Raw genomic sequence first — 24,044 nt, 5'->3', positions numbered from 1 at the left:
CTATGTAAAACATGATTGAATCAGGTTGGATGTCAGTTTACATTGGAATAGTTTGTGTGAATCGTTGATTTGTACTAGAAACTTAAATCATTATCCACTTTAAGGCGCCGGTGACTTTTCTTAGGTGTCCATATAGTTGCCTGCTATATTTCAGCCAGTCAGTCTTCTTGAATCGTCAATGTTGTGTCGTGTCCTTATTGTATCCTACAGTTGAATACAGCGGAGTTTTCGCATACGTTCGTGTTGCGTACAGGATTGTTTGCTTAGTGAGCGTCGTTAGCTCGTGCACGGAACACATCTTATTCCACAGCCCTCGTAGCTTCATTTTTAACTTCATCCTTGAAATGGAGTGTCGTGTGTTATCTATTCAGAGTCATGTTGTCAGGGGATACGTCGGGAATAAATCGGCAACATTTCCATTGCAGGTAAGAAATGAATATGTTTACGTTACTTCAATGTAAACGTTCGACCACTCTGATCGACTAGGCTGGCTACATGCTGAGAAAGAGGATATACAGTATCCAAGGGTTAGGAGAGATTCGTAAAACTGGTTAGATTAGCAGAATTAGCTCAATTACATGGGTGTACAGTAACCTGTAGTGTATTTAGCGAATAGAAGAGATTGGAGAAGCTCTGAATAACGTTAGTCATTCAGAATAACAATAGCGCAGCCTATACTTGCCAGAAGATTTAATTTATTTATTTTATTTCACCTTTATTTAACCAGGTAGGCCAGTTGAGAACACCTTTATTTAACCAGGTAGGCCAGTTGAGAACAAGTTCTCATTTACATTTGCGACCTGGTCAAGATAAGGCAAAGCAGTGCGACAAAAACAACACCGAGTTACACTGGGTATAAACAAACGTACAGGCAGTAACAACAATAGAAAAATACAGGATACAGTGTGTCACACGCCTCTTATAATGACGTGTCACATCTATTCCACAGACTGTTCATAGTGCCTCAACCAACCATGCAGACATAATGAATCAATGCAATGGGGTTTATGTTGTGGTACTCAAATGATTGTGTGTGTTCATGAAGAAAGATACGTCAAAAACCCACAAAAGTGATGCAATATTTGCAAGCATCGTTATGATTTGCTTGTCTCCCCTCACAGGTGCTTGGGTTCGAAGTGGACTCCATCAACTCAGTGCAATTCTCCAATCACACAGGTGTGTGCAGTGCAGTAACTCAGTGCTCGTTTTTCAATATAACATTTGACAGAAACGGCTGAGGCAACAATAGGCTATGTATAAGAAGTACACTAGAAGAAAATGTTATCAAGAATGAAATCCTATCCCACACAATTTGGTCTTATGTAGGAACATTAGAAATTGTGTTTTTATATTGGATAAAAGTAAAGACTATGTAGAAAATGGTACATCATAGACTACAGTTGAGGAACAACGGGAAAGTAATTCTGCTTTGAAAGCTGATAAACCTCACTTTTTGAGAAAATGGCCCTTGAATATTTTGGTATACCTACTGGAGAGCTCTTCTTTGTCTACACTCGTTCAGCATCATTCACACCCTCTTAAGCCTTAGCCACACACATCTCTTCTTAGCTGTATCGAACCCCGTTAACGGGTTCGATACAGCCAGTGACAGTGCAGGGCGCCAAATTCAAAACAACAGAAATCTCATAATTAAAATTCCTCAAACATACATGTATTTTATACCGTTTTAAAGGTAGTCTTGTTGTTAATCCCACCACACTGTCCGATTTTCAAATAGGCTTTACAGCGAAAGCACCACAAACGATTATGTTAGGTCACCACCAAGCCAAAGAAAAACTCTGCAATTTTTCCAGCCAAAAAGAGGAGTCACAAAAAGCACAAATAGAGATAAAATTAATCACTAACCTTTGATCTTCATCAGATGACACTCATAGGACTTCATGTTACACAATATATTTATGTTTTGTTTGATAAAGTTCATATTTATATAAAAAATCTGAGTTTACATTGGCGCGTTACATTCACTACTTCCAAAAACATCCAGTGATTTTGCATAGCCACATCAATTCAACAGAAATACTCATCATAAATGTAGATGAAAATACAAGTTATACACATGGAATTATAGATCTACCTCTCCTTAATGCAACCGCTGTGTCAGATTTTAAAAAACTTTATGGAAAAAGCAAACCATGCAATAATCTGAGACGGCGCTCAGATTATGCACGATGTTGAAGTCAACAGAAACCAGAAATAACATTATAAATATTCCCTTACCTTTGATGATCATTATCAGAATGCACTCCCAGGAATCCTAGTTCCACAATAAATGCTTGATTTGTTCGATAATGTCCGTTATTTATGTCCAAGTAGCTACTTTTGTTAGGGCTTAGGTATACAAGTCTAAATGCTCGTGCAGGTCCCGCATAACTTCGGACAAAAACTTTTAAAAGTTATATTACAGGTCTTAGAAACATTTCAAACTAAGTATAGAATCAATCTTTAGGATGTTTTTATCATAAATCTTCAATGAAGTTCCAACCGGAGAATTCCTTTGTGTGTAGAGAAGCAATGGAACGCAGGTCGATATCATGTGGAATGCGTGTGACCAGGAAATGTCTAACCTGACTCATTCAGCTCTTATTCAGGCCCACAACACAGTAGAATTCAAGTTTCTAAAGATGGTTTACATCTAGTGGAAGCCCTAGGAAGTGCAACTTCATCCATATCACACTGTGAATTCAATATGGGCTGGGTTAAAAATCGACCAACCTCAGGTTTCTCACTTCCTGTTTGGATTTCTTCTCAGGTTTTTGCCTGCCATATGAGTTCTGTTATACTCCATACATCATTCAAACAGTTTTAGAAACTTCAGTGTTTTCTATCCAATACTAATGATAATATGCATATTTTAGCAACTGAGACTGAGGAGCAGGCCGTTTACACTGGGCACCTCTCATCCAAGCTACTCAATAGTGCCCCTGCAGCCATAAGAAGTTACGGATTCACATGTGAGGCCATGTGAGTAAGGTAGTGTAGTGAACAACCAAAAATTTCAAGACTAAAGACTGATTTAATACTATGACTATATCTGTATACAGTTGTCACAGTGACATCATGATCATTGTTGGACAACAGTAGAAAAGTATAAACACTCAAATGACAGGCTGCATGACATCAGCAGTCTGGTGGTCCAAAATAGCATATCTGGTGTATTTTAACACCAATAAACCAATCAGTTTAAAAATGAATTTAGTAAATGTCAATCTAGCAAACCAGGCAAACAAAAGCATCTTTCTGAACAATGTTTTGGTTCGTTTCTAGCTTGCTAAGTTAGCTAGCCAGGTCAAATAATGACCATACCGTATAGCTGACAATGCCTTAACTTTAGCTAATTTGTATTCATTATTACACACAAACTCACAACAAGGTCATTATTTACAAGTTAATGGCGAGCTAATTCCAGAAAATAGTTTACGGTTATGAGTGTGACAAAATAAAAGCAGGGCATTGTCTCGTTGGCCTAACGTTATATCCTAATTTCACTTTGGTGACGATCATGTTATTCTTCACATTTCCTTCTCTGGTAAACGCACACTATATCAAATCAAATCTAAGTTTATTTTTCACATGCACATGATACAGAAGGTGTAAACAGTACAGTGACATCATAAACATTCTTTTGAAATGGTTACTTGCATAATGGAGTCTTTTGTTTACACATGTAGCTAGCTAGCTAACCATAATAAGCTAACCATAATCCCAATTCATAACATTATTATCCTGCATGAATCTACAGGTAGCTAAAACTAACCAATCATGTTCAATGTTAGCTATCTAACATTAGAGTATAACTAGCAGTACAAATAGCTCTGAGATATGAATAATATTACTACACAGATCCTACACGTAACATTAGCTAGCTAGCTAACAGTACGCTTTAACTTGCAATGAAAATACATTTCTGACCATTTTAAACCTATAATATCTGAAAATGTAGCTAGCTAGACTCTAGCTAGATGCTTCTCCCTCTCTGTCACGGATGCCATGTTTGCCCTTAGCTTGAAGATGTAATCTGGAGACAGGTGCTACATGGCAGACCAATCCAAACTCATCTCTTGGCATGTCCCACTCATTTCAGCCAATCATGGCTAGCGGGAAGATTCCTGTCTTTTTCTGTGGCTAAACCAAGTAAAATCGGCATTTAATTTGTTTTATTTGTATTTTCATATGGCATACACGTTTGTTATTAAGGCACATTATAATTTGTATTTATTTTATTTAACTAGGCAAGTCAGTTAAGAATAAATTCTTATTTACAATGATCGCCTACCAAAAGGCAAAAGGACTTCTGGTAGGCCAGAAAAATTAAAAATTAAATATAAATATAGTACAGAACACACATCACGACAAGAGACAACACATCACTACATACAGAGAGACCTATAAGACAGCAAGACAGCAACACATGACAACATAGCATGGTAGCAACACAACATGACAACAACATGGTAGCAACACAACATGGTAGCAGCACAGAACATGGTACAAACATTATTGGGCACAGACAACAGCACAAAGGGCAAGAAGGTAGAGACAGCAATCCATCACGTAAAGCAGCCACAACTGTCAGTGAGAGTGTCCATGATTGAGTCTTTGAATGAAGAGATTGAGAGAAAACTGTCCAGTTTGAGTGTTTGTTGCAGCTCGTTCCAGTTGCTAGCTGCAGCGAACTGAAAAGACGAGCGACCCAGGGATGTGTGTGCTTTGGGGACCTTTAACAAAATGTGACTGGCAAAGTTCACATGTTCCAGAAGGCATTTCTGCCCCCCCCACCAAAAAACAACAACATATATGTTCAAATGCCTCCTGTGCGGTAGTGACGTGCGACATATGCCTAGTTCCCTTATCCCTGGTTGTGGGATTCTATTGAGAGATTCCAGTGACTGTATTTAGTAACCACAGTGTGTAGCACTAGCCTCACCCTCTTCATTTTTGGTGAGCCCAATTCTTTTTAATCCCTCCCCCCAATTTGAGGGTTTCCACCCATCTGTTGTAAAGTTCAACAGTGTTCACTCGGAGAGAAGAATTGAGCCTTTTGTGCTTATGCAAAATGTGTTTTTGGCTCTAACTAGTGCAATTCCCCAAACTATTTTTCTAAAGTTAAGTCATGAAAGACCATGTTTGGAGTGAAATGATGAGGCAGTGAACTCGTACATTACCCTGCAGTCTGTAAACAATTCCTCTTTCGACTTTGCATTACATGAACTCAGAGAAAGTACTTTTGTATCTGAGCAATTGCACTTACAACACTTACAACACAGTAAGGTGTTGGAGATAGTCCTACACTTAATGATTGATAATCAGTAAACTGTACAGAAAGAAGGGAGATACTGAAAGAAGGGAGATACTGAACTGTTAAGTAATGGGTTCATAGAGTACATGCCATTCACTCAGAGATTGAACCCTGGGATGTTTGCATTTTATCTTCTAGTTGGCTACATGATCTATGCTAGATCATGACTTGACATCCCAATATGGGGCTTGGTAGTGGATGAAAAGTTTTTTGTTGTTGTTGCCATGAATCCCTTGATGGTGAGATGTTAAGATCAATGTCAAGTTAGGCCTACAGCCCTCAGCCCAATCTGTTTAATGGAGCAAGCTAAAGAAGGAGCCCTGTTGTTCCTCTACTGTTCCTCCCCACAGCCCCCCTTAGAAATGTTTGCAAATGTATTAAGAATTTAAAAAACTGATATCACATTTACGTAAGTATTCAGACCCTTTACTCAGTACTTTGTTGAACCACCTTTTTGCAGCGATTACAGCCTCGTCTTCTTGGGTATGACGCTACAAGCTTGGCACACCTGTATTTGGGTAGTTTCTCCCATTATTTTCTGCAGATTCTCTCAAGCTCTGTCAGGTTGGATGGGGAGTGTCACTGAACAGCTATTTTCAGGTCTATCCAGAGATGTTCGACTGGGTTCAAATCCGGCATCTGGCTGAGCCACTCAAGGACTTGTCCCAAAGCCCCTCCTGCATTGTCTTGGCTGTGTACTTAGGGTTGTTGTCCTATTGGAAGGTGAACCTTCTACCCAATCTGAGGTCCTGAGCGCTCTGGAGCAGGTTTTTGCCAAGGATCTCTCTGTACTTTGCTCTGTTCATCTTTCCCTCAATCCTGACTAGTCTGCTAGTCCCTGCTGCTGAAAAACATCACCACAGCATGATGCTGCCACCACCATGCTTCACCGTAGGGATGGTGCCAGGTTTCCTCCAGACGTGACGCTTGGCAGTCAGGCCAAAGAGTTATATCTTTGTTTCATCAGACCAGAGAATCTTGTTTCTCATGGTCTGAGAGTCCTTTAGGTGCCTTTTGTCAAAATCCAAGCGGGCTGTAATGTGCCTTTTACTGAGGGATTGGCTTCCGTCTGGCCACTCTACCATAAAGGCATGATTAGTGGAGTGCTGCAGAGTTGGTTGTACTTCTGGAAGGTTCTCTCATCTCAAGAGGTACTCTGGAGCTCTGTCAGAGTGACCATCAGGTTCTTGGTCACATCCCTGACCAAGGTCCTTCTCCCCGAAAAAAATATTGCAGATCTTATTTTATTTCCACAATTAACTAATAATATGCGTCATAATTTTGGCAGTTCATTCGAAAGATTGTTACCTATAACCAGGATTGTTACCTATAACCAGGATTGTTACCTATAACCAGGATTGGCATGACAAATTACATTTGGCAAGCAAATATTATTTCAGCAAACAATTATTGTGATTCATCCTGTATTGTTCCTACATCATTACCCCATAGCAACAGATGTGGGATGCACACACACACACACACACACTCCCTGCCCTTCCCCCTCAAACAACCACAAGCTCAGATGTTCCATCCCCAGCCCAATTCAAGAGAAGACTTGATGTGTGAATGCATATACAGTTGTAGTTGTTTGAGAAGGCATGCTAGAATGGTGAGATTTGATTAATCAATCTCAAGTTCTAGCTGATGGCGCTCACACACACACACACACACACACACACACACACTGGTCCCCTGTTGTGACCATTTTCCCAAGCCTCTCTGTGCAGTCAGACCTTATGATTATTTTGTGCCACTAGGGACACAAGAATTTGCCCCTTCTCTGGTTGTCCGAGTGTGACCCACTCCCCATGGGTTACTGCAGCTAGTGTTGCCAGCACTGACACTACCAGGGTGGGGGCACCCCACCGGAATCCCCACCTGCTAGGTACAAGGTCATCAAGGTTCTCATTAGCAGCTTTGAGAAATTCCTTATTATGCTCACCCATCAGGGGGCTTTGGCTTTGTTGTACCAACCCTGCCAGGCAGGCTCAGACTCTTGAGGGGTAAATACTGCTTTAGTGGGTCTCTGACAGCGTTTATCTTTCTGTCTTGGCTGCATATACTTGCAATAGGCCTATAAAACAGATAAGGATTTCTCCTTCGTGTGTGGGTCGCTCAGGTGGGTGACGAGGGTACAGGCCTGGGGACGCTCCATCATGATAAGACAAATAAATAAACTTGATTTATAATCTATGTTTAAATGTATATCCCATATCGGCACAACATTAAAAGCTCTCTCTGTCACAACTCCTGCTCGACAGACACACATGGGCTCTGTCATTTGCACCCATTTTCTTAACTCCAGACTTTTCCAAACACAAAAACACACACCCCACCTTCCATCACAATATACCAACATACTGTGACTTCTTCTGTCCTCTGTTTGCTGTTTTTATCCCTACCATGCTGATTCCTACCTCATTGTCCTCTGTTTGCTGTTTTTATCCCTACCATGCTGATTCCTACCTCATTGTCCTCTGTTTGCTGTTTTTATCCCTACCATGCTGATTCCTACCTCATTGTCCTCTGTTTGCTGTTTTTATCCCTACCATGCTGATTCCTACCTCATTTCAGGCTTTTAAGTACTTTGTTTTCCTGTTCCTTATATTATATATATTTATATATATTTATTATTTCAATAATTATCCTTCTAATGCTGTCTTTTATTTATTTATAAATACTATGAATAGAAAGTAAAATATGATTTATTTGACAACATTCCCTATCTTGAATGGTATAGTGTATTTGTGACTCGTTTCAGGAAACTCTGCGTATGTTGCCCGTCACTACTTTTTTAATGTAAACTTAATTTCTTTTATCAAAATGCGTTTTTTTGGGGGGGGGCAGAAATGTCTTCTGGAACATGTGAACTTTCATGTGCCTTATTAATAACAAACTTGTATGCCATACGTAAATACAAATAAATAAATAAAAATACGAGCCACGGAAAAAGTGACGCAACCTTCCCGCTAGCCATGGCTGACAAAATAAGTGGGCTGGACATGCCGAGAGAGGAGTTCGGATTGGTCTCTCATGTAGGTAATCCTTTCTAACGCTGATTTAAAAAAAAAAGATAGCATGTAGTAGAACTGTATAAGTGTTGCTCTCCACTTTCTGGAGGACTGAGTTTTGAAATCAGTGGAATTAGTGTGTGATAGCTAAGGAGATGGAGCACATTCTGGCGTTTGATTGCAAATATGCCGATGGAGTCAAAAAGAGAACACACAGAAGGCTCTTGTATAAAACACCTGTCTCCAGATTACATCTTCAAACTAAGGGCAACCATGGCATCCGTGAAGAATTACTTTGCCATTGTTCCTCAACTGTAGTGTTTGATTTACCAATTTCTTGCCCTGAGTCTCTGCTTTTAATGTAAAAAAAAAAAACATTTCAAATTTTGCTACGTAAGACTGAATCGAGCCACGTGTCACATTTTGTAGTTTTTTTCTTTATCAATTGTTGTATTTTGTTTTCCTGTTTACAAAGAATGTTTTATTACAATCTCTACCATGGACAGTATTCGGTGTTCCATTATTCAACTTATTTAGAATAGCCATGGAATAGTTTTGGTGTCTCGGAACAGTTGGTTATCAATGTACAGTTGATCAACTATAAGGGCTACACGTTTCCCTTTTAAATCTATTAACCTTGAAGAGTGGGTACAGAACTTTGTGCCGTTCTGCAATTTCCTTTGGGAACTGATCATTCATTCCTATTTTCGTGCCAGCGACTATTTTGCCCAGGGTTTTAACCATGATTTTATCTTTGAAGAATGCAAATTTGGCAACGATTGGACTATCGTATCGCTGTCCTGTGTCTGAAACAGTGTACACGTTCAAATTTGATTTTGTCGACAGTTGGGCCTGGGATCTATAGCGCTTTAAGGAGGAATTCTTTCACCACGCTTTCAGACTCTTCCCCCTCATTTTATTTAATACCAGTAAGTACCAGATTTTCTCAGATGGATCTAGTCTGTATACCAAGTGAGGCTTCTCACAGAAACATGTTGTCCTTTTTTAAGTTCATTAACATCTGTTTCAATAGTATTGATTGTACCTTTTTTAGCTTGTTTGTTTCTTTCTCCATTGTCACATGTTTTTAAGTACTCATTTCGAGGCTCTCCTTTAAGTTTTTACTGACACGTTCAAGTATGCCCAATTTGATCATTTATTGACTTTAGCAGGTGGGTTTCCACTCTTACCAGGTGGTGAAAAGCATAAATCATCAGTGTCTGTAGAGGAATCTCGTAGTTTTCACATGGAGTTTGGTTCTCAGTTTTTTTTTTTTTCCATGGTTCCTCTCAGACATGTTTTGACCTCAACTGCTTCTGTAATATTTATCAATTAACTTCTCTAGCCTTGTACATTTTGGGGGGTTGTTATCCAGCTTGAATATTATTACCACGAGTAAATGGTGTAGTGCTACTACTTAGTCCGTTTTAGAGATAATGAATATTGAGATGTCTCATGAGGCATTCTGTACCACCATCTTCAGTCCGTCCATCACTCCTGGGATGGTTGCATTTTAACTATTAGTAGGCTACATTATCGATGTTAAATAATGACTTGACCTCCCAATATGGGGCTTGGTAGCTGATGAAAGGACAAAATGTTCTGCCATGAATCCTTTCATGGTGAGAAGATCGATATCAAGTTAGGCCTACAGCCCTCAGCCCAATCTGTTTAATGGAACAAGCTATAGGAGCCCTGTTGTTCCTCTACTTTTCCTTTTCACCCCAGAAGTCCCCCTTATCTCTCTGTTCTTGGGTCTGGGCCAAGGGGGCCTCCACTAAACTCAGTGGGAAGCCTGTGTGTTTCATGGTTGAAACATTTATTTTTCTTAATGCTGGAATGTCTCTTCATGATTCAACAAAATAGGCCTAGCTTGTGGTCACCATATTTGTTATCTTGCGCACAGTGTAGTTAGTATCTAATGTGATAGTTCAGTGAGTTGCTCTCCTGTCTGTTTAATGTTTTATAGAGTAATCCGGGAAAAGTTATCTGACTGAAGTGAAACCTGAATGTGTGTCAGTGAGTTTACTACCTACAGGGAAGACTAACAGAAAGATGTTGGGGAGGACAAGGAAGAAGTGACTGTAAAGAGGGAGAGCGATATTGTGGGATAAAAGCAGACAGACATTTTGTAGCCCAAACACTTCACTTTGGCCTCAATAAGGTCTGTGCTCAAACCTAGATTCCTTTGTGTGCAAATCACTTATTGCCATCAACAAGTGATTTGGGTAATGGTGTAAGTGCAGCATTTTCTTGGAGTTTCACCCCACTGTGTCCCCTCCCTGTCACAAACGCTAGCACAGGCACTCTACACACGTACATGTTGTATTGTAGATATATAGTGGTGTAATAATATTATATGATGTCATGTTTTATTTTATGTGATTTTAATGGGGATCCCTAATAAATACAAATGCCTGACCAACTGTTTAAGTCCTAGGGGGTGCTCATGATTAACTATAATTTCCATTAAATGTGTTCAACTCATGTTCAGGGTTAGAAGTGAATAAACACATTCCTTAGACGTTTGAACTTTGAAACCTGAGACTGTATTATTTTTGCCCCGGCAGGGGGTTTATTAGAATTGTTTAGAGATTAGATTTGTTGCTGGGCCTGTTTCTTGGCTTGTTTTCTTCAATGAGCTGCTATGTCCTCAGCCCAATGTCAAAGGGAGAGATGCTAGTGAATGATTGATGCAGGTAACTGAATGTCTAACAATGGAGATTGTAATCAGTCTTCCTCTGTCAGCATGTTTGATTGTCTCTCAGCCTCTTTATCTCTCCCAAAAATCTACCAAGTCCATACCTGAATAACTGCTTGCTGACTTCTACTTCACATTGCCTGCTGCTGGTCATAAGAAGAACTGATCACATACAGACGATATATTGATTGATGACTGAGAGATCAGTGTTTCTATAATTACCTCAGCAACCAAATCTGCCTCTGGAATTCCTTACAAAAAACATCTTGCCAACTTACCAGTCCCACACTCTCCCTCCATAAACAACAGCCCCCTTTGTTGTTGGAACTTTTTATTCAGGAAAATAGCAGGCATCGGCAGACTTAAGTCTGAGTTTGCTTTATGTCTTAAGGTGATCCCTCACCTCTGACACTTAACCTCTCTTGTTTCCAAGGTTACACTCATTGGAAAGGGCAAGTGCTGACAGCAGAGGAGCTTAACGTTCTCTATGAGGGTATCAAACTCAACAACGTCAACCATTATGACTACATCCTCACGGGTGAGACTTGCAGCTGTTTCTATTGTCAATATGGTTCTGCAATTTTATAAGCAGTTTTGTAAAATAACATTTCTAGGATAGTATGTATGATTGTTATGGCTGTGTTGATATTTAACCTCCTAAGGTCGATGGCCGCACCCCCACAGAAATCAAATTAGTTTAATACAAACAAATTCCCGTAAAAAAAAAACATGCCCTTCCGCATCTGCGGTGAAAGATGACAGAGCTAGAGTAGTGTTTGTCAGACCATGAGACGTCCTGAAAACCGGTCTTCTCACAAAGTCATCTGTAGCATCTTAATGGTTTGGCCCAGAAAATATCATGAACCCTCTCTCACATGATGGTGTTCTCCGTTTTGCTCTGACGCCCACAAGCGTCTTGGGACTCGTCTGAAGTCGGTACAGCCGATCTGCCAACTTCTGTCTGTAAGGTACGAACAGTTTGGGCTACACATTAATATGACCCCCTCGGTGCAAAGGTGAGACTCACGAACACATTGTTTTGCTCTAGTATGCCCACAGGCCTCACAAGACTCATCTGATGGTGAACATATGCCAGTTCAAAACATAAATGGAAGTATAAATGGAGACTGTTTAGTATGGGATTAAGGTCTGGGGAGTTTCCTGGCCACGGACCCAAAATATTGATGTTTTGTTCCCCGAGCCACTCATCACTTTTGCCTTATGGCAAGGTGCTCCATCATGCTGGAAAGGCATTGTTCGTCACCAAACTGTTCCTGGATGTTTGGGAGAAGTTGCTCTCGGAGGATGTGTTGGTACCATTCTTTATTCATGGCTTGTTCTTAGGCAAAATTGTGAGTGAGCCCACTCCCTTGGCTGAGAAGCAACCCCACACATGAATGGTCTCAGGATGCTTTACTGTTGGCATGACACAGGACTGATGGTAGCGCTCACCTTGACTTCTCCGGACAAGCAATCGGAAAGGGGATTCATCAGAGAAAATGACTTTACCCCAGTCCTCAGCAGTCCAATCCCTGTACCTTTTGCAGACTATCAGTCTGTCCCTGATGTTTTTCCTGGAGATTAGTGGTTTCTTTGCTGCCCTTCTTGACACCAGGCCATCCTCCAAAAGTCTTCGCCTCACTGTGCGTGCAGATGCTAGGCCCCTTTAGTTCCAGTGAAGGTAAATCTTAACGCTACAGCATACAGTGACATTCGAGATGATTTTGTGCCTTTCCTGTTTCATCATGACAATGCCCCTGTGCACAAAGCGAGGTCCATACAGAAATGGTTTGTCGAGATCGGTGGGGAAGAACTTGACTGGTCTGCACAGAGCCCTGACCTCAACCCCATCAAACACCTTAGGGATGAATTGGAATGCTGACTGTTAGCCGATCCTAACCGCCCAACATCAGTGCCCAACCTCACTAATGCTCATGCCTCAATGGAAGCAAGTCCCCGCAGCAATGTTCCAACATCTAGTGGAAAGCCTTCCACAGAAGAGTGGAGGCTGTTATAGCAGCAAAGGGGGGACCAACTCCGTATTAATTCCCATGATTATGGAATGAGATGTAGTGTAGCAGTAAGGACAAATCTAATTTGTCATCAAATAATAATAATTATTATTACCATTATTAAATATTTTTTTGTTACGTCAAGGGGTCTTACAATTCCAAATCGCCCAGCTTAGACTCTTACGGGTTAACCTATGCTCTGTAAAGATTGGAATACGTTTATTTATTTTTTTAAGTTTACACATGAGGTTTGTGACCTTTGCGTAACTCAGATCTCTTCTTCCCCAAGGGTACACCAGGGACACCTCTTTCTTAGAGACAGTGGTGGACATTGTTCAAGAGCTGAAGAGGTTGAATCCCAAACTGGTATATGGTGAGTAACTATTGCTACACAGATGTGTATCCCATACACTGTAGCTACGCTCAGCAAGGTTGTGGATGGATGTAGAGCTTTGGTGTGAGTGTATTCCATATTTTCATTCTTTTGTGTTATCAGTGTGTGATCCAGTGATGGGAGACCAAGGCTCTATGGTTAGTATCCATGCTTTTATAGCACTTTTTATTATAGATTTATCCATGCGTATAGTCCATTCTTCTTCTTATTGTTCTAGTCCTGTTCAAACCAACCATGAACATTCTACCCTCTTCTTTTCCAGTATGTCCCTGAGAATATACTGCCTGTTTACAGAGACCAAGTCGTAGCAGTGGCTGATATCCTCACACCCAACCAGTTTGAGGCAGAGTGAGTACAGTGGCTACTAGGATACATCGGGTTACATGCATTAAGTTGCTAAGTGCTACACAACATGTCATAATGTAGCTGTTACAGTAATGGGACCATCAATGCTTACTACAGTCGTACTACCTCAGGGAGAAACTTGGTTGCTGTTCTTAGCCCTTTGTAAAGTGAAGTAGTAAGGCTCGAGGGGGTGTGGTATATGGCCCATATACCACGGCTAAGGGCTGTTCTTATGCACGACTCAATGTGGAGTACCTGGATACAGTCCTTGTATGGAATGCCATATCCCACAAGTCCCACGAGGGGCCTTATTGCTGTTATAAACTGGTTTCCAACGTAAGTAGACCTTTTTTTTTCATGCCCATGGTATGCGGTCTGATATACCACGACTTTCAGCCAATCCGCATTCAGGGCTCAAAGCACCCAGTTTATAATAACTCTTATAGGTCACAAACTCTTTCTTCCCTAATGTTTTATTCATAAAGCAGCAGACCAAACCTTTCCCCAACCCTTTAAGGGAACTATGTCCTGGTTTATGTATTCAGAATCACACATAGCTTGACTTGATTTGCCTGCAAAATACACCCTCTGGACTAATGTGGAATTACAATGGGCATGTGTGCAAGTATGTCTAGCACCTCTGTGCCTTTACTGTAACCTCTCTGCGTGTGTCTCTTAGGCTGCTGACAGGGAGGACGATCAGCACAGAAAAAGACGCTCTTGACGTGGGTTCCATTGTCCATTATAGAGCTATTACACATGATAATGGTTTTAATCTTGACTTATAATGAAGGATTCTTGCCCTCTCAGGTGATGGAGCTGCTCCATCAGATGGGTCCTGATACGGTGGTCCTCACCAGCACAGACCTGACCTCTCCTCATGGGGACCAGTTCCTGGTGGCCCTTGGGAGCCAGAAAATGGGTAAGGCAAGGGCTGGGAGGGAGGGTGAAAGTTTAACTTGCCAACATGTTAAAAGGGTAACAGACTCCTACTGTGTCCTTTCCTCAGTTAGGACAGATGGGAGCAAGTCCACCCAGAAGATTCGTATTGAGATGCCCAAGGTGGATGCAGTGTTTGTGGGCACGGGGGACCTGTTCACTGCCATGCTCCTTGCCTGGAGCCACCACCACCCCAATGACCTGAAGGTCAGTAATACCCCCAGCAGGGGGTTTATTAGAATTGTTTAGAGATTAGATTTGTTGCTGGGCCTGTTTCTTGCTCAGTTGTGAATGGCTTGTTTTCTTCAATGAGCTGCTATGTCCTCAGCCCAATGTCAAACGGAGAGATGCTAGTGAATGATTGATTGCACGTAACTGAATGTCTAACAATGGAGATTGTAATCAGTCTTCCTCTGTCAGCATGTTTGATTGTCTCTCAGCCTCTTTATCTCTCCCAAAAATCTACCAAATCCATACCTGAATAACTGCTTGCTGACTTCTACTTCACGTTGACCCCTGCTGGTCATAAGAAGAACTGATGAGACTATATTGATTGATGACTGAGAGATCAGTGTTTCTATAATTCCTTAAAAAACATATTGCCAACTTACCAGTCCCACACTCTCCCTCCATAAACAACAGCCCCCTTTGTTGTTGGAACTTTTTATTCAGGATAATAGCAGGCATTGGCAGACCTATCAATCTGTTGAGTATGCTTTAGGTCTTAAGGTGATCCCTCACCTCTGACCCTTAACCGCTCTTGTTTCCAAGGCTATGCTAGTTGGAAAAGGCAAGTGCTGACGGCAGAGGAGCGTAACATTCTCTATGAGCATATCAAACTCCACAACATAAAAATGTCAGTTTTAAGATAGAGATGTTTTTTTTTTGTTGCATTGGATGGGTATCAATCCGTCTATGTCACCCTTCCACATCTGTGGTGAAAGGTGATAGAGCTGGATAGGTCAGACTACGAGACATCCCGAAAAAACGGTCTTCTCACAAAATCATCTGTAGTGTCCGAACGGCTTGGCATAGAAAATATTATGACCTCTCTTCGGAAAGATGAGACTCTCACAAACACGATGGTGTTCTCGGTTTTGCTTTAACTACCTGAAGGTCAGTAATACAGGGGACTGGGGAGGTTATCAATGCAGAGATAACAACCAAGCTACACTATCCTTATAATGTAATACATGTAGTTTGATCCATGGACTAGCCTATCTTTTCTAACATACATGTCTCTCTTAGGCTGCCTGTGAGAAGACTGTCTCAGTCCTGCACCATGTTATCAAGAGGACCATCACCTATGCCAACGGTGAGATGATACACAAGTCTCTACTTGCCTGTTTGTATGACTGTCTAATCTACACAACAAACGCAACATGCAACATTTAGAAGATGTTACTGAGTTCCAGATCATAAGGAAATCAGTCAATGGAAATAAATGAATTAGGCCCTGATCTATGGATTTCACATGACTGGGAATACAGATACGCATCAGTTGGTCACAAATACCTTCCAAAATAAAAAATAGTAGGGGCGTGGATCAGAAAACCAGTCAGTATCTGGTGTGACCACCATTTGCCTCATGTAGCACGACATATCCTTCACGCTGTTGATTGTGGCCTTTGGAATGTTGTCCCACTCCTCTTCAATGACTGTGCAAAGTTGCTGGATATTGGCAGGAACTGGAACACACTGTTGTACACGTCAATCCAGAGCATCCCAAACGTGCTCAATAAGTGACATGTCTGGTGAGTATGCAGGCCACTGAAGAACTGGGACATTTACAGCTTTCAGGTATTGTGTACAGATCCTTGCGACATGAGGTGATGGCGGCGGACGAATGTCACGACAATGGGCCTCAGGATCTCGTCACGGTAACTCTGTGCATTCCAATTGCCATTGATAAAATGCAATTGTGTTCGTGGTCCATAGCTTATGCCTGCCCATACCATAACCCCACCGCCACCATGGGGCACTCTGTTCTCAACGTCAGAAAACCGCTTGCCCACACGACGCCATATACGCTGTCTGCTGTCTGCCCGGTACAGTTGAAACCGGGATACATCCTTAAAGATCTTCTCCAGTGAAAGGGGAAAGGGGGAAACCTCGTCAGTTGTACAACTGAATGCCTTCAACTGAAATGTGTCTTCCGCATTTAACCCACCTCTGAATCAGAGAGGTGTGGGGGGGCTGCCTTAATCGACATCCACGCCATCAGTGCCCAGGGAACTGTGGGTAACTGCCTTGCTGAGGGGCAGAATGACATGTTTTTACCTTGTCAGGTCGGGGACTTGATCCAGCAACCGTTTGGTTATTGGCCCAACGCTCCTACCCGCCAGGCTACCTGCCGTCCCCCGTGGCCATTGAAGGAGAGCATTTGCTCACTGAAGTCGGTTATGACGCTGAACTACAGTCTGGTCAAGACCCTGGGAAGAACGACGAGCACGCACATGAGCTTCCCTGAGACAGTTTCTGACTCTTTGTGCAGAAATCCTTCAAGTGTGCAAACCCAGTTTCATCAGCGGTCTTGGTGGCTGGTCTCAGACGACCCCGCAGGTGAAGAAGCTGGATGTTGAGGTCCTGAGCTGGCGTGGTTACACGTGGTCTGCAGTTGTGAGGCTGGTTGGACGTACTGCCAAATTCTCCAAAACGACGGAGGTAGAGAAATTAATTACATTCTCTGGCAACAGCTCTGGTGGACATTCCTGCAGTCAGCATGCCAATTGCACACTCCCCCAAAACTTAAGACATCTTTGACATTGTGTTATGACACAACTACACATTTTAGTGGCTTTTTATTGTCCCCAGCACAAGTAGCACCTGTGTAATCTGTCAGGTTAATGGATTATCTCGGCAAAGGAAAAATGCTCACTAATGTAAACAAATTTGTGCTCAACATTTGAGAGAGAGCTTTTTGTGCATATGAAACATTTTGGGGATTTTTAAGAATTTAATCTCATGGGACCAACTCTTTTCACATGTTGCGTTTTATATTTTTGTTCAGTGTATATTCCAGTCTAACATCTCTCCTCCTCTCCATCAGAGATGGCCGGCCCTGGTAAGAGACCCAACCCTGCTCAGTTGGAGCTGAGGATGGTCCAGAGCAAAAAAGACATTGAGGACCCGGACATCGTAGTGGAGGCCACCATCTTATAATACCCAACCCCTCATAAATAGACATATAGGACTTTTACATCATGAGGTGTCATCTTGCCTTATAGGATCTTGTAGAGAGCACTGTTTTCATGATGGACATCAGACTATTTGACCTGCACACCAGACACACACACACATTTACTTAGTCACTTCCATGTGTCTTTACTATGACCTGAGCATTGTCACCCATTTGAAAACATATAGATGGTCTTAGAGCAGGGTTGTTTAACTTTTCTCAGCTTGAGATCCAGTTGAGAAATTGACCGTCCTTCCGTGACCCAATTAATCCTCTAACGACCCAAATTAAGAATAGTGTGTGATTTTATAGATGTATTCTCATAACTCACAACTCACCTCTCACATTACCCAGGGCCTACTTTGGGTCCCGACCCATAGTTTCAGAAACCCTATCTTAGAGGAACACACACAGGTTGTGGATATTACCATACATCAGAATAGTGAAGTGACTGTATGGATACCTGATTGGCCCTCAATACGGCATAGGTATTTGCCGTATTGAGTTGGTGATACATCATAGGCTTTTATCAGATCCAGTGACGCATTATATTTGTGCTACCATGAAGCATGTTATGCAGTACTAATCCGTGCACGTTTGATCATCAGATTTTCAATTGTCCATTTAAAAAATATATTTTAGGCAAAAAGTATAATATTTCATAGATTGACAATTGTACGTTTTTGTTTTCATTCTTTTTATGATGTGAATGATTCATACATGTATTGGACTATTCATGTACTTTGTCCTAATAATAATGCTTGTCATTCTTAAATGTCTTACACATTTCTAACTGAGGTAACAATATTTGCACAGATAATCATGATAAACATGTCTGTTATTAATGTTAATCATTGAATGCTTTTCATGGTCTTGATTGTCTTACTATTTTCATATCGTTACTAGAACACAGGCCTGTGATGGTATGAAAAAGTACAATTTGGCCTTAGCGGAGTCGTTTAGAGGAATACCGTCGTTGAATGTTTTGTATCTATGCCTGCAAAGGTAATTAAATAAATATTTATTATACAATGTTAGAAAGATAAGTGCCAAAGCTGAAGCTCTGATAAATGAGGAGGAATAATAAAATATTTTAATTAAACCCACCGGTCTCTGTAGTTGGGCTTCTATGCCTCCTGTTGCTATGTGTCCCTTGAGTGGGATTACAGTGAGATCAGTAGTGTTCTGTTCTACAGTCCTATAAGAGAGTGTGAATAGGAGCAGGCTTTAGTTTCGTTTTGCACTATTAATTGATCCCACAGGTATTGGTGCCTGGAAATGAATGATTTATGCCACCAGTGAATCTCTTATTTTCTATATTATTTTGTTTGTGCTTGAACTAATGGAAATGACGATGCCACAAAAGGTGAATGTTGGAGATTAAATCAATTGGAGGAATATTACAGATAATCATTTTACAGTCTGGGTGGGGGCCTGTATTCTGGTGAGATTATAGGGTCAGGTTTCACAGCATCATAGTTCATTTTACCGTCTGGGTGGGGGCCTGTATTCTGGTGAGATTATAGGGTCAGGTTTCACAGCATCATAGTTCATTTTACCGTCTGGGTGGGGGCCTGTATTCTGGTGAGATTATAGGGTCAGGTTTCACAGCATCATAGTTCGCTGCACTAATCCCAATGTGGATAGCCTGCAACGACCCAAATAAACAGGCACGCCAAGTAAAGATGATCATTCTGCTGTGTCAAGGGAACTCCAACCAAAATGACGAGTCATGCTTTTTGATTGGGGTGTCTGCCCAGCAACAACACTGTCTGTAGTTACACCACCAACACCTGAGCCCCAGTGGATGTAGAGGAGGTTGTGGTTAGTTACAGTAACCAGCAGAGGGCCTCTGAGACACAGTTATCTCCCTGATCCATCCCTTGCTACTCAGGCCTGGGCTGTACAGAGGACCATCAATAATCATAAGGGGATAGCATGAATCTTCTTGACTGTGGCTAACAATGAAGCAATACAATGCAACATTCCCAGAATTGTCTTTTAAAAGGTCTCTCTCCATCTGTCTATCTGAACTGCTGTGTCTCAGTTCATGGGAACTGTTAAATGATAGGGACCGGACAGGAAGTTTGATATCTTCTCTGCTCTAATTTTCTTTTGAGGGAGGGATGGTGCTCTCTAGTGATGGGTCGTCGATGCTTGTCACCATTGCTTTTTATTTACACTAGATGAGTGACGTGGCACTGTTTTAAGCCACTGTGCCTCCATCTTGGCACTCGGCCATTGTAAAATAATATGTTGTAAGCTGTAGAAATGCATCTATTCATGTATACATTTGTTTTTGCCACTTTTATTCTATTACAGACACCTTAAAGCATAATTAAAAATTATATGTGAGATAAACATAAAAATAGATAAACATGTCTTTAAAAAAAAAGTTATGTTACTTTCCCCCCTACTAAAAAATAAATAATAATAATTAAATACATGTAGTTTCGTTTAGTTTTTTCCCCCCTCTGGCTGCACATGTGACATGCTGGTAGAAATGAGGTAAAATGTATTTAAGGTTGCCTGCATTAAAGTCCCCGGCCACTAGGAGCACCGCTTCTGGATGAGCATGTTCTTGTTTGCTTATGACCTTTTAGAGTTGGTTGAGTGCGGTCTTAGTGCCAGCATCGGTCTGTGGTGGTAAATAGATGGCTACGAATAATATAGATGAGAACTCTCTTGGTAGATAGTGTGGTCTACAGCTTATCATAAGGTACTCTACCTCAGGTGAGCAATACCTCGAGACTTCTTTCATATTAGACATTGCGTACCAGCTGTTATTGACAAAAAGACACACCCCCACCCCTCGTAGCTTCTCCGTTCTGCCAGTGTATGGAAAATCCCGCCAGCTCTATATTATCCGTGTCGTTGTTCAGCCACATCTCGGTGAAACATAAGATATTACAGTTTTTAATGACCCCGTTGGTAGGATAATCGTCGGTCATCAATTGTATTTTTTTTTTTAACTTCTGGTGTCCAGAAGTTATTTTCGGCCATAAGAGACAGAAGCAGCAACATTATGTTCACGGTTGGTTCGGAGCATGTAAAACGTCCGCCGTCCTCTTCGGCGCCATCTTATCACTGATCAAGCTGTTTAAATCAGCTTCTTGATATGCCACACCTGTCAGGTGGATGGATTATCTAGGCAAAGCAGAAATGCTCACTAACAGGGATGCAAACAAATTTGTGCACAACATTTAAGATAAATACGCTTTTTGTGTGTATGGACAATTTCTGGGATCTTTTATTTCAGCTCATCAAACATGGGACCAACACTTTACATGTTGTGTTTAGATTTTTGTTCAGTATACATTTGCTTTGGAATGTCTAGCCAGCGTATTATGATAGCTAGCTAGATGTTGGTTTAGATAAACAAATGTAGCTCGCTAGCTAGTTAACTAAGTTAGCTACGTTACAGCTGATCGAGTTCTTTGCAAGGTAACCGATTAAATATTGCCCCAGCAGCCTGTGCTTGCTTGTAGTTTGCACATCCAGGTACTGAGCACCACACCACGACTAAACTTTACTGTTGTCTACACAAAAGAAAGTAAATAGTGATTCACAAGCTGATGTTTTATAAACAAGTGACTGGTCCAGTGAGTAACGCTAGCTACCTGTTGACACCCATTCTCAAAGGGATCCACCTCGACAAGGGCGTTACTACGTCCTGAAAATCACAAAGAATTCTGGATATTGTGGTTTGCTTACAACCAAGAAATGTAGATTGCCCATTTCTACAGTGGAGATGCAGAAACGCATGTATTTGCATGTAGTTTGGAAATTTTTCTGACACATATTACATGTTAATAACATATTAATGGACATATACAGTGAAAGAGCAGCAGTGAAATTTCCGTTTAAATTAGGACAGGCGGGACGTGGGGGCGCTATAACGCTGGATGCCAACCGCCGATAAACCCCACAGAAGAAGAAGAGGCGAGGGCAACAATGGTAGACAGTATCCTTCATCCCCGCAGTTCTGTTAACAACAGCGAGGGCAGGTGTTCAGCAGGCGGGAGTGAAATACACTGTGTGCTAGCTAGCAAGTCCTATGGAGGACTCCGATACACAGCAGGTGGGAGGCGGGGGCGACATTGTGTGCTAGCTTGCTAGGACACGGTTCGCTAACTAGCAAGATAGCTAGTTAGCTAGCACACGGTGTCACCCCCCGCCTGCTGTGTACCGACGTAGCTAGCGGAAAGGGGTTGACACCAGTGAGCGAAGGACACTGTGTGCTAGCTGGCTAACCCTAGGAGGACTTCAGTACACAGCATGCGGGAGGCGGGGGCTAGCTAACTAGCAGTTCGCTAACACACACCGCCTCCCACCTGCTGTGTACTGGGCACTGTTTTCCCGCAGTTCTGTCAATGAAGGTGAGAGCAGGTATTCGGGCAGGCGGGAGCGAAGGACACTCTCTACTAGCGATGTTTGTTTGATATTGAAGCTCTGAGGCATGCATCAAAATTGCTAAGCAGTTTACTTTGGAGAAGTGTGCCTGTATCACTATTATCGGAAGCACATGATTTATGACATCCAAAGCTTTGTTTCGTCGAACAACCACCGCCTTGGTTTGGTATTGGTTTCGGTAGAAGACTGTTATCCTGTGCACATGCTACGGCATGTGGGAAGTCATCTATAATAATTTGGCTGCTCTAAATTCTTTTGACCAGCAGGTGCCAATAGTGTACATTGTGTTGATCAAAGCCTCAAGTAATTAAACTACTGCATTTTCGACACAATTGGCTGGAAAGCTTCAATGCTTCAGGAAGCTTAGTTTCCCCATCACTACTGTCTACCGGTATCGCCCAACGGGCCAGGGTTCTGGTCTAGAATAACGGGTTCAACTGCTCCTACAGTTTTGCTTCAGTTCTGCAGTTTAAATGATGCCTGGCCCAGAAGGAGAATTTCCATACTCTGCCACATAGATGGTGGTACTGGGCTGGTGGCACGCACCACAGGGCGAGTGCGGGGAGGGGGCACAGGATACACTGAACCGTGGAGACGCATTGGAGATCCAGAACAGAGCTGGCTCAATAAGTGCTGGCTGGATGCCCATTCTAGCCCGGCAAATGCGAGGAGCTGGAATAGAGCGCACCAGGCTAGAATAGCACACTGGAGACACCGTGTGCATCTCTGCATAACACGGTGCCTGACCAGTTACACGCTCCCCACGGTAAGCATGAGAAGTTGGCTCAGGTCTCCTACCTGACTCCAATCTCCTTGTGTGCCCCCCGCCCAAAAAAATCTTGGGGCTGCCTCTCGGGCTTCCGTGCTAGCCGTGTACCTTCATATCGTCGCTGTTCCTCTATTCTCCTGTATTTCTCCTCATACTATCGCCGTTCCGCTTTCGCTGCCTCTAACTCCTCCCTAGGACGGCGATACTCATCCGGCTGTGTCCAGGGTCCTGCTCCATCTAATATCTCCTTGTTTGGTGGGTTATTCTGTCACGTTCATCATAACGAGGAGACCAGGGCGCAGCGTGATAAGAATACATTCTTCTTTATTTACACGAAGAACACTAAACAAACTAACAAAAAGACCGTGAAGCTATAAGATACGAGTGCTGACAGGCAACTACACATAGACAATAACCTACCAAACCAAAATGGAAATGGCAACCTAAATAGGATCCCCAATCAGAGACAACGATAAACAGCTGCCTCTGATTGGGAACCAATTCAGGCCACCATAGACCTACATATACCTAGACATACTAAAACCCCATAGATTTACCTACATATACCCAGACATACTAAAACCCCATAGATATACAAAAACCCTAGAAAGGACAAAAACACCTAGACAATACAAAACTAAACCAACCACCATTGTCACACCCTGACCTAACCAAAATAATAAAGAAAACAAAGATAACTAAGGTCAGAACGTGACACACACTCAAGGTCAACAAAACAAAGGAGATGATGGTGGACTTCAGGAAACAGCAGAGGGAGCACCCCCCTATCCACATTGATGGGACAGTAGTGGAGAGGGTAGTAAGTTTTAAGTTCCTTGGAGTACACATCACGGACAAACTGAATTGGTCCACTCACACAGACAGCATGGTGAAGAAGCACGCAGCAGCTCCTCTTCAACCTCAGGAGGCTGAAGAAATTTGGCTTGTCACCAAAACCACTC

At 42.0% G+C, this 24,044-nt stretch overlaps 1 protein-coding gene across 1 annotated transcript; it reads left to right on the top strand.

The window, feature by feature from the left end:
• Positions 1-130: 130 nt before the first annotated feature.
• Positions 131-19,006, top strand: LOC109871000 (pyridoxal kinase-like). Its single transcript, XM_020461740.2, has 11 exons — positions 131-425; positions 1,122-1,176; positions 11,466-11,570; positions 13,334-13,417; positions 13,541-13,575; positions 13,701-13,786; positions 14,463-14,508; positions 14,594-14,705; positions 14,793-14,929; positions 15,971-16,037; positions 17,772-19,006. Exons 1-11 carry the CDS (start codon positions 345-347, stop codon positions 17,882-17,884), a joined length of 921 nt encoding a protein of 306 aa, XP_020317329.1. The 5' UTR covers positions 131-344; the 3' UTR covers positions 17,885-19,006.
• Positions 19,007-24,044: the final 5,038 nt, after the last annotated feature.

Source organism: Oncorhynchus kisutch, linkage group LG26 (genome assembly GCF_002021735.2).
Source record: "Oncorhynchus kisutch isolate 150728-3 linkage group LG26, Okis_V2, whole genome shotgun sequence".
Lineage (NCBI taxonomy): Eukaryota > Metazoa > Chordata > Actinopteri > Salmoniformes > Salmonidae > Oncorhynchus > Oncorhynchus kisutch.
This window is presented reverse-complemented; position numbering and strand designations above follow the sequence as displayed.

Excerpts from the sequence above, each read along its gene's own strand:
- LOC109871000 (XM_020461740.2), top strand. The coding sequence starts at position 345 with ATGGAGTGTCGTGTGTTATCTATTCAGAGTCATGTTGTCAGGGGATAC. Across the intron at positions 426-1,121 it reads CGGCAACATTTCCATTGCAG|GTGCTTGGGTTCGAAGTGGA; the intron begins GTAAGAAATGAA and ends CTCCCCTCACAG. Across the intron at positions 13,576-13,700 it reads TGGGAGACCAAGGCTCTATG|TATGTCCCTGAGAATATACT; the intron begins GTTAGTATCCAT and ends CTTCTTTTCCAG.